At 42.1% G+C, this 11,650-nt stretch overlaps 1 protein-coding gene across 1 annotated transcript in view; it reads left to right on the top strand.

Annotated features, from left to right (window-relative positions):
- The window catches only part of pigg (phosphatidylinositol glycan anchor biosynthesis class G), a 240,944-nt gene that overhangs the window by 70,713 nt on the left and 158,581 nt on the right, over nucleotides 1–11,650 (top strand). The window contains exon 5 of the mRNA XM_037675119.1: nucleotides 1,225–1,363. Within this exon, the coding sequence (XP_037531047.1) occupies nucleotides 1,225–1,363 (139 nt within the window). The remainder of the gene's footprint in view (nucleotides 1–1,224; nucleotides 1,364–11,650) is intronic.

Here is an 11,650-nt window from a genome sequence, read left to right as displayed (position 1 = left end):
CTGTGGTCCCTCGTGTCCTTTCTCTGTGGTCCCTCGTGTCCTTTCTCGCTGGCCCCTCGTGTCTTTTCTCTGGTCCTCGTGTTTTCCTCGGGCCCTCCACCCTTGCAGTGCCACCCTCGACCCGCCCTAGTCCTTCGGGAGGGGTTTTTTTTTGGGGACGCCTGGAGGCGTCCTTGGGGGGTACTGTAAGGATGGTACTTTTCTGTGGCCCGGTTTGTGTCTGTTTCCCTCGTGCTCCCTCATTAGTTTCCATTGTTGCCACCTGTGTCTCGTCCCAGCTGTTTGTTATCACGTCTCGTCTTGTCCCTGTATTTAAGCCGTCCTATTCTGTCTTGTTCTTCGTCGGGTACTCTTCCTTGGGTACTCTTCCTTGGGTCTCCTGAGTCTTTCCCTGAGTCTTCCTGGTCCCTCGAGTTCCCCGTGTCTCTCGTGTCTCCTGAGTTCCCCGTGCCTCCTTCCTAGTTCATGTAAGTTTTGCTGCCCCGTCAGCTTGTTTATTTTGTACTTTTCGTTTATCATTAAAAGCCTATTTTTGTATATCTGCCGAGTTGAGTCCCTGTTCTGCACTCTGGGTTCGCTCCTGACACAAATCCTAACACAGATCACATGTTCTCCAGGTGAATTCAGATAAGATGGCCTTCAAGGCCAGCCAAGGGAGTCAAATTCAGATAAACACACAGTTGTTTTGGGGACAGGCAGAACTTAATGACATCTACCTTGAGTCTGTGTTGGTCCACTCGGTTCCAAAATGTCCAAATTACATGGCTGCACCGATGGAACGTGACTTGAGTAAAATCCCCAAGATCTGATCCATTCTGTCCAAAGCATTTGAGTCTGGGTACTTGAGACACAAACCAAGCCATCATAAAGGCAAGCAGCGTGATTGGGTCCAAATTTGCTGCAGATGACTTCCTTGATTGTAGATAAAACCAGCAACCAGCCGAATCCAAAAAGCAGGAACCAATTATCGTAAATCCAATTAAATATGTGTCCTTAAAATCCACAAATGGCAGCAGAGATAGACATATCATCAAGTCTTCCAAGTCGATAAGATATCCAGCTGTGTGCGTGCCAACAGGGCAAAACGGCTCGCCTAAAGCCCGTCCTCAAAGCTCAAACACAAACAATAACTTTTAGGCTTGAACTAGTGTCATCTCGGATTTTTGAAATTGGTTTGAGAACAAAGTTGAATGTCTTTAATCTTGTTTGTTTTGTTTTTTCCAGGAAGAAGAGGGATCCTTGCCCTATCTGCTAGTGCTGTGTGGAGATCATGGCATGTCGGAAACTGGCAGCCATGGTGGTTCGTCAGAACCAGAGGTCAACACACCTTTGGTTCTCATTAGTCCAGCCTTCAAAAGGAAAGGTAAACTGATTTTGTCTTTTAAGAGAAACCGCTAACTCATCATTGTGTTGTCTTGTCTTTTTTCCATTAGAAAGTACACCTGGAACTGCCATTCTGTTAGTCTGTTTCTCCATCCTGTTCTCTCAAACCCTAGCCAGCCGAAGCAGAAGTCCGCTTGTCCTGAGCAGGCATTTTTTATGTATGTGAATGTTTTTGTTCAGTGCCCTGAGCCAACTTCTGTTCTGACTTGGCACTATATAAATACACTGAAATGAACTTAATTTGAATCTTTAATTACAATAGACTGTATGGCTTAGACTGTATGGATTTTGGCGGCTCTTTCAGCTTTATTGCTTAATTGACAAAATTATAAAACAAATAAAGATTAAAAAAAGTTTTGCAGGCATTTTCCAGTGTGCTCCAAAATAAGATAACATAATAATAACCTTTATTTAACCAGGTTTGTCCCATTGAGATCAAAAGATCTCTTTTACAAGAAAGACCTGGCCAAGACTGGCAGCATACAGAGAGGGGGGAAAATCACTCATTAAAAAAACAAAAAACACTCAGTTACAACACTTAGTTACAACACATACTCACAAAAACATAGACTTACAATAAACAAATGACTCAATTAAAACGGTTTCACTTCTGCAACTTGAACATAATGGGATCTATCATGGTATTGAATACATTCAGAGACACTAGTCTACTGATCTAAGTTCAAGCTTTGATTGCAAACTGTTCCATGAGGTTGGAGCTGAAAAGCTGAACGCTTTCTTCCCACTTTCTATCTGACACGAGGAACACTAAAATTTAAAGTCTTGAGACCGGAGGCTGTAGGTCCTGTTGTTTAAAGTTAACAAAAATTACAGATAAGGTGCCATCAATTTAAGAATAGCCTTGTAAATCAAAACATACCAATGGCCAAGTTGGCATACATGCAGATGGCCATTTTACCATAGCATACAAGAGACAGTGTGATAAGTTGGGGCTGCATAATTTGTAATAAACCGCAAAGCGCCATGATACATGCTAGCCAGCATGTGAAGACATTGAGCAGATGTGTTCATGCATAATACATTGTCATAGTCAGTAATCGGAAGAAAAGTTGACTCCACCTATTTCTGTTTTACCCTAAAAGAAAAGCAGGATTTATTCCGAAAATAAAATCCAAGTAAAAGCTTCAGTTTATTTACAGTAAACTGAATATGTGCTTTAAAAGACAATTTGTCATCAATTAAAAATCCCAAATATTTTAACGTAGATACAAGTTCAATTTGTTGACCATCACTAGTGGTGATGAGAGACTGGTTTGACCTTGCTGTTGCTGAGTTGCTGAAAAACATTAGCTTTGTTTTGTCAACATTCAAAACAAGTTGAAGCAGACAAAGTTGTTCTTGTATTCTATTAAATGCATTCTGCATGTATGCAAACCCTTCTGTGGGCGTATGTGCAAAGCAATATATGACTGTGTCATCTGCATCAAAATGAATTGCTGCATTTGAAATATCCTTTCCAAAATAATTAATATACAAGATAAATAACAAAGGGCCTAGTACAGAACCTTGTGGTACCCCCTTATGAATAAACTAAACTCCAGAACAAAAACCATCTAACTGGACAGTCTGGGTCCCATCTTTAAGATAGTTTGCAAACCATCCAACTGTATGTGTATAAAACCCAACTGTTGTTAGACGGTTAAGTAGAATGAAATGATCCACAGTATCAAAGGCTTTAGAGAAATCTATAAATAGTGAAAGACAACACGGATTTTTATCTAGAGCTTCTGTTATATCATTTGAAACCTTTAATGCTGCAATGGTAGTACAATGTTTTTTTAAAACGAAATCCTGATTGAGAAATCAAAGGAATAGAATTAGTGGCCATATATTATTTTACTTATTCACTAACAAGGGACTCAGACTTTTGCAAGCACAGATATTTTAGAAATAGGTCTATAATTGCTAAAAGTCATGACATCATGTTTAAAATGAGGAACAGTCATCTACGCAAACAGTTCACAAGCAGACACATGCTTTTCATTAATGAATAAGGTTGTGAATGAAAGTGTGATTGTGATAATGACTATCAGTCCTATCTATTTTTAAGATTCTTCTTTCATGCCTTTTTTATAACTACACTACTTTTGCTAATGAGTCACTTACAGCAAAATAGATAGTTTTGCCAGCACTTTCTGCCTCCTGCAGTGCCAACAAACAACACTAGGACTTTTTAAATTAGAAATTTCTCAGTCACAGTGAGGGGCAAAAAATGCATAAATGCCTAATTGAGTTTTATTCAAGCAAATGCATCCAAAACTGTTTTGATGTAGTGATTTCTCTATAGCAACAAAAAGAGACACATTTTGCTCTCTTGTAGACATAAACACCTCTTGCAAAACAGTTGACATTTTATTTTAGTCATTTCTAAAGCTGGTGTTGATGATGTAACACAAGTTTCCAATATCTCAAATTATTGCTACTAACTTGAGTCTTTAGTAAATTTGGTATTGTTTTTTGAATCCAGTCTGCTGCAAGTGTTAAATGCAGAAAAGGAAAAAGAAAGTTGAAGGCATCAGACATTTTGTGATATTCGTTTTAGACGGAGGATGCCCAATTATTTGTGGAACTACACTTGTGTAAAAGTTGTTCACTTCACTATTACAAAGAAACACCAATTGTGTTTTTGGCAGTGTCTCATTCTTATAAGAGAGGAATGTTGACTTCAGTCTGAATTAACTAATTAAGCTAGTACACAAAATTTAATTTACCTAAATTCTTTAAGGTGGAGACTTTCTGTTAGCCCCACCTTAGATGTAAACATGTTGATGACTAAATGAGTTCCACTGAATTTGTTAGTTAATGCAATCAGTGGCCTCATTAGTGTAACTGTCTATTTTTGAGAATATGGGGTCATTAGCAGCAAGCTCGTCTGCCTGTTGTTTCCATTAGCACACGCTGTGCTGGATCAGACCTGAGCTTCGCTTTCTAACCTCCTTGCATCACTCAGAAAACCACATATTGGCAGAACATTTAATTGACTTTGCCAGGAGCACCCTGAGAGGAAAGGCTATTTTATTCAGGCATTTCTAGTAGTCTCATTTTTTATTTCTGTAACTTTGTCTCTATTTCATGCTTTTCACTCATGTTTTAGCCAGTTTTGCTCAGCTCAATTTTTTTTATTTTCCTGTCCTGGAAGATGGATATATCTTCATGTAGGATGCTGTCAAAAAGGAAACGTCCTGTTGATTATCAAAACCTTTGAATTCTAGGATTTGTGTCATTACCACTAATCTTACCATCCAGTCTTTTTCCAGTTGGCAATTTACTAAAGAAAATTACTTCTTGTACATTTACTGAAATGAATGGACTCAATAAAATAAATCCATCCATCCATCCATTTTCTTCCGCTTATCTGCGGTCGGGTCGCGGGGGTAGCAGCTTAAGTAGGGAGGCCCAGACTTCCCTCTCCCCAGCCACTTGGTCCAGCTCCTCTGGTGGAATCCCAAGGCATTCCCAGGCCAGCTGAGAAACATAGTCCCTCCAGTGTGTCCTGAGTCTTCCTCTGGGTCTCCTCCCGGTGGGACATGCCCAGAATACCTCACCAGGGAGGCGTCCAGGAGGCATCCTAACCAGATGTTCGAGCCACCTCAACTGGCTCCTCCCAACGCGGAGAAGCAGCGTCTCTACTCTGAGTCCCTCCCAAATGACCAAGCTTCTCACCCTATCTCTAAGGGAGAGCCCAGACACCCTGCGGAGAAAACTCATTTTGGCCGCTTGTATCCAAGATCTCGTTCTTTTGGTCACAACCCAAAGCTCATGATCATAGATGAGGGTAGGATTGTAGATTGAGCGGTAAATTGAGAGCTTCGCCTTTTGACACAGCTCTCTCTTTACCAAGACAGACTGGTACAGCGCCCGCTTCACTGCAGATGCCGCACCTATCCGCCTATCGATCTCCCACTCCATTTTTCTCTCATTTGTGAACAAGACCCCAAGATACTTAAAATCCTCCACTTGGGGCAGGACCTCCTCCCCAACCCGGAGAGGACACTACCCTTTTCTGGCTTAAGACTATGGCCTTGGATTTGGAGGATCAGTTCCTTCAAATTCGAGGCCATAGTCTTAAGCTTGGCCGCGTCACACTCTGCTGCGAACCGCTCCAATGAAAGTTGTAGATCACAACCCGATGAAGCCAGTAGGACCACATCATCTGCAAAAAGCAGAGATACGATCCTAAGATCACCAAAACTGATCACCTCAACACCTTGGCTGTGCCTTGAAATTATGTCCATAACAGTTATGAACAGAGTCAGTGACAAGGGGCAACCTTGGCAGAGTCCAACTCTCACCGGGAATGAGCCCGACTTACTGCCAGCAATGTGGATCAAGCTCTGAGACCGGTTATACAGAGACCTAACAGCCTGTATCAAAGGGCCTGGTACCCCATACTCCCAGAGTACCTCCCACAGGGTTCCCCGAGTGACGCGGTCGAACGCCTTCTCCAAGTCCACAAAGTACATGTAGATAGGTTGTGCAAACTCCCATGCACCCTCCAGGACCCTGGTTAGAGAGTAGAGCTGGCCCATTGTTAAACAACCAGGACAAAAACCACACTGCTCCTCCTGAATCTGAGGTTCAACTATCTGACGGACCCTCCTGAGGCTTAAGAGCGTGATCTCCCTGTAATTGTAACACACTCTACGGCCCTCTCCCCTCCCTGATGGACATTTACACATCACGCTGCCTCAACAAAGCAGAAAGCATAATCATGGACTGTTCACTCCCGAGTTTTGAACTGTTTGACTTGTTACCTTCAGGGAAACGCTACAGGTGCATCAGAACATGAACAAACAGATTCAAGAACAGTTTTTTCCCGAAAGCCATCACCACACTGAACTCACACATGCACTGATTTAATAATCTAACCTCCCAAACACCTGGACTTCTATTGTGCAATACTACTGACATTTCATACCCTCAGTCACCTTAACTACCTCACTAATATCCATAATGTGCAATATAATTGTGTAATACTTGTATTTTTTACTTTCATTATTATATCTATATTGCGTTACATTTTTTTATATTTTTAGTGTGTGTTTAGTGTTTAATGTTTAATGATTTTAAATGCCGGCAGATCAGCCTGCAGTCTTCTTTTACAAGTTTTGAACACTGCTCATTTGAAATCGGCCGCGCTCATGTTGTCTTGTGTGTCGTCATCTATCGGTCACCCAAGCACAATAAGGATTTTATAAATGACTTTTCAGAATTTTTGGCTGACATCCTGCCCAAATATGATTACTTTCTCATTCTTGGAGATTTTAATATTCGCGTCTGCTGCCCAGAAGAGCCGATCTCCAGGAGCTTTTTAAATGTTATTGACTCTTTTAACTTTGTACAGTCTGTGTCTGGTCCTACTCATGAACTCGGGCACACACTTGACTTGGTCCTGTCTCATGGTCTGGATGTTTCCAACTTGGACATATGTGATGCTGTTTTTTCAGATCATATGCCCATCCTATTTGACATTCCCACTCACTGTCCAGTTAATGTGCGTGCTCCTCCTCAGCGCTGTCGCATGTTTAACTCCTCCTCTCCAACCTTGTTCTACTCCACTTTTCTTGGTCTCTGCGAGGATAACTCTAAAGACTCTCTTTGCCTAAATATTGATGAACTGGTTTCCATCTTCCACTCTGTCTGTTTACAACCACTGGACACGATCGCTCCTTTGAAGAACCGGAGCACCAAACCTACCCCCGAACCCTGGCTGGGTGACGTCACGCGCGCTGCCAGGCGCGAGTGCAGAAAAGCGGAGCGCAGGTGGAAAAAGGACAGACTACATGTTTCTTTTAATATTCTCAAAGAGAGTCTGTTACATTATCAGAAAACTGTAAAAGCCGAGAAGAACAAATATCTCTCAGGCATAATTCCTTCTAACTGTAACAACCCCAGAGTTTTGTTCAAAACCATAGATATTGTTCTCCATGCTCCCAAGTCTGTTGGTTTTGATGCCTCCACTGAAATCTGTGAAAGTTTCCTCCACTTCTTCACTGATAAAATTGTGTCAACCAGAGCTTGTATTTCTCAGCCTTCCTATGATCCTTCTGTTCCTCTACACCACTCATCTGTTTTGGATCAGTTTGAGCCGGTGTCCTTCTCTTTTCTACAGGACACAGTTGATCATATGAGGCCCTCTGGTTCTCCTGCAGATTCCATCCCACCTCATTTGTTTAAGGAGGTATTTTCCACTATGGAACCAAGAGTACTTCAGATTATCAATAGCAGTCTTTCCTCTGGTATAGTACCTGAGGCTTTTAAACATGCATTTGTACGCCCTCTACTAAAAAAAAAACAGGTCTTGGCCCCTCTCTCTGCTCCAATTTCAGGCCTATCTCTAATCTCCCATTTATTTCAAAACTATTAGAGAAGGTTGTTTACAACCAGTTGTTACCATTTTTAGAGGACAATGGTATCACTGAGCCGTTTCAGTCTGGGTTTAAAGTCCGCCACAGTACAGAGAGGGCACTTTTGAGGGTTTCAAATGATATATTCTTGTCCACAGACTCCGGAAAGTCTGTTGTTTTAGTTCTCTTAGATTTGTCTGCTGCATTTGACACTGTTGATCACAGCATTTTAATCTCTCGTCTTGAGCACTGTGTGGGCATCAGGGGTGTCGCCCTCAATTGGTTTCGGTCGTATTTAACCAATAGGAGTTTCTGCGTAAAAATCGACAATTTTATGTCTTCCACTGCTCCTCTTCCACATGGTGTCCCCCAGGGCTCAATCCTTGGCCCTCTTTTATTTGCCCTTTACTTACTCCCCCTTGGCTCGATTTTTAGGAAGCATGGCATTTTATTTCACTTTTATGCTGATGATTGCCAGATCTATTTTCCCATGTCACAAAACAACACAGTTCAACAACTTACACACTGCCTTAATGATGTTAAGACATGGTTCTCTCTTAACTTCCTTAGTCTAAATGAGAACAAGACTGAAGTTATGATGTTTGGACCAAGTTGCCGTTCCTCTCCCAGCATAGATCTTGGCTCACTGTCATTTTATCTCAAGGACTGTGTCACCAATCTGGGGGTGAAGTTTGAGTCTGATTTTAAATTTGAAAAACAGATCAGCAGTGTTGTTCAGAAAAGTTTTTATCAACTCCGCCAAATAGCAAAAGTGAAACCAATCCTAGCAAGACCTGACTTGGAGAAATTAATCCATGCTTTTATCACAGCTCGTCTTGACTACTGTAATGCGCTGTATGCAGGCATTAGCCGGACGTCTCTTGCTCGTCTGCAGCTTGTGCAGAACTCTGCTGCTCGCCTGTTAACTCAGGCTCGTAGGCGCGAGCATATTACTCCCATCCTGGCGTCCCTTCATTGGCTCCCTGTGCACTACAGAATTAATTTTAAGCTTTTGCTGTTTGTTTTTAAATGTCTGAACAACCTTGCCCCACCATTTCTGTCTGAGCTGCTTCAGCCTTACTGTCCACCCCGATCCCTACGATCAGCTGATCAGCTGATCAGCTGCTGCTGACAGTCCCTAAAACTAGGCTGAAGCTCAGAGGTAACAGAGCATTTGCTGTTGTTGCTCCCAGGTTGTGGAACACTTTACCCTTGAGTGTCAGACAGGCCTCCTCTCTTCCTGTTTTTAAATCTCTTTTAAAGACACACTTTTATTCTTTGGCTTTTAACACGTAATCTTATCTTTTATGGCTTTTTAATACACCTGCTGTGAAACTGGTATGTGAATGGTTTTTATGTTTCTTTGTGTATGCTTTGTATGTTTTTATTGTTTTGTTTGTTTTTATTGTTTTATTGTGCAGCACTTTGGCTACGCCTGTGGTTTTTAAAATGTGCTATATAAATAAAGTTGATTGATTGATTGATTAATATGTGTTTTCTTAAGGCGTGTTTTTGCACTGGAAAAAGGAGTGGCTCTTTATTGTCATTGTACTGCGTATAATGACAATAAAGGCATTATGATTCTGATTCTGATTCTCTGTCCCCCCTTTTTGAATAAGGGGACCACCACCCTGGTCTGCCAATCCAGGGAAACTGCTCCAGATGTCCATGCAATATTGCAGAGTTGTGTAAGCCAACACAACCCAACAACATCCAGAGCCTTAAGGAACTCCGAGTGAATCTCATCCACCCCCGGGGCCCTGCCACCGAGGAGCTTTTTAACCACCTCGGTGGCCTCAGCACCAGAGATTGGAGAGTCCAATCCAAAGTCTTCAGGCTCCACTTCCTCAGTGGAAGACATGCCGGTAGGATTGAGGTATTCGAAAGTGTTCTGCCCACTGACCCACAACACCCTGAGTTGAGGTCAGCAGCCCACCACTTCCACTATAAACAGTGTTGGTAGTGTACCGCTTTCTACCCCCGAGACGCCGGACGGTGGACCAAAATTGCCTCGAAGCCATATGAAAGTAATTCTCCATGACCTCTCCGAACTCCTCCCATGCCCGAGTTTTTACCTCAGCGACCACGTCAGCCGCATGCCGTTTGGACTGCCTTTACCCATCAGCTGCTTCCGGGGTCCCACAGACCAAAGGGCCCGATAGGACTCCTTCTTCAGCCTGGCAGCATCCCTCACTGCCGGTGTCCACCACCGGGTTCGAGGGGTACTGCTGTGACAGGCCACAGCTCCGATAAGCCGCCTCAACAATAGAGGAGCAGACCATTGCCCACTCGGACTCCATGTCCCCCACCTCCCCCGGAATGTGTTTGAAGCTTTCCTGGAGGTGAGAGTAAAAGTATCGTCTCACGGGAGACTCTACTAGACGTTCCCAGCAGACTCTCACAATACAGTTTGGCCTGCCAGGTAAGACCAGTATCCTCCCCACCATCGGAGCCAACTCACCACCAGTTAGTGGTCAGTGGACAGCTCCGCCCCTCTCTTCACCCGAGTGTCCAAGACATGTGGCTGCAGATCAAATGAGACGACAACAAAGTTGATCATCGAACTGCGGCCTATGCTTGAACATGGTGTTCGTAATGGACAATCCATGACGAGCACAGAAGTTCAATGACAGAACACCACTCGGGTTCAGATCGGGGGGGGGGGGCGTTCCTCCCAACCACGCCCCTCTAGGTCTCACTCTCATTGCCCATGTGAGCATTGAAGTCCCCTAGGGACAAGGGAGTCCCCAGGAGGTGCACTCTCCTGCACCCCCTCCAAGGACTCCTAAAAGGGTGGGTAAGCTGAACTGCTGTTTGGCGCATAAGCACAAACAACAGTCAGAACTCATCCCCCCACACTTGGTTTTCAAGTCCCATTTAAAAACCCACTACTATTCAGTATCTTTCAACACCAGATGATCTGTGTTTTGATCCTGTATGCTCCACACTGGTTTGTCGTCATTATCTGCATCGTTTTTTGTCTATATTCTGATTTACTTCATTTTGTATTTTGCTTTGTGTGTTACCTGTTGTTCTGTCTGTACAGCACTTTTGTTGGCCTTGTTGCTGTTTTAAGTACTTTATAAATAAAGTGCTATGGTATGGTATATATAAACATTTAATAAATTTTTAATAACTGCTTATTATGCATTGATTGAGGGTGACAGAGAGACAAAACTGACCAGTTTCTTGCCAAATAGTGAGCAAATCTGTTCACCTACATATTTCAGAGTTGTTATATTAAACATTTAAGACTAAGTTACTACCTTGTACGCACAATAAACATTTGTAAACCTAATTTTTTTTAGCATATATTGTACTTTATCACTGCATTATAAGTATCTATAGTTGTAGATACTTATTATTTGATACTTTATTTTTGATACTTTTGTAGATTTTATTATTGTTATTATTATGATTATATAATATATTAGCTTATTATATTATTATTATTATTATTAGGGGAGTGGTGGCACAGAGGTTAGAGAAGATGGGCCTGTGATCAGAAAGTCATAGGTTCGACTCCCGGTACTATCAACATCAAAATGTGGATGGAAAAGGTGAAACACCCACACCTGCCTCCACCCTTATTCGTCCGTCTCTGGGCCCCTGAGCAAGGCCCCTAACCCCCACCATGTGCTCCCAACATAACAGGTCTCTCTTGAAAATGAGTTCTCTTGACTCAATGAGACTTCCTGGATAAATGAAGGGTGAATGAAAAAAACATTATTATACTTGTTATATACTTGTTATATACTTATTTACTTTTTATATACTTGTTATATACTTGTTATTTACTTATTTACTTGTTATTTACTTGTTATATACTTGTTATATACTTATTTACTTATTTACTTGTTATATACTTGTTATATACTTGTTATTTACTTGTTATTTAC

The sequence above is a fragment of the Nematolebias whitei genome, chromosome 4 (assembly GCF_014905685.2).
Source record: "Nematolebias whitei isolate Nwh7 chromosome 4, NemWhi1, whole genome shotgun sequence".
Lineage (NCBI taxonomy): Eukaryota > Metazoa > Chordata > Actinopteri > Cyprinodontiformes > Rivulidae > Nematolebias > Nematolebias whitei.
Note: the sequence above shows the minus strand (reverse complement) of the source record. Positions and strands in the feature narration are given on the sequence as shown.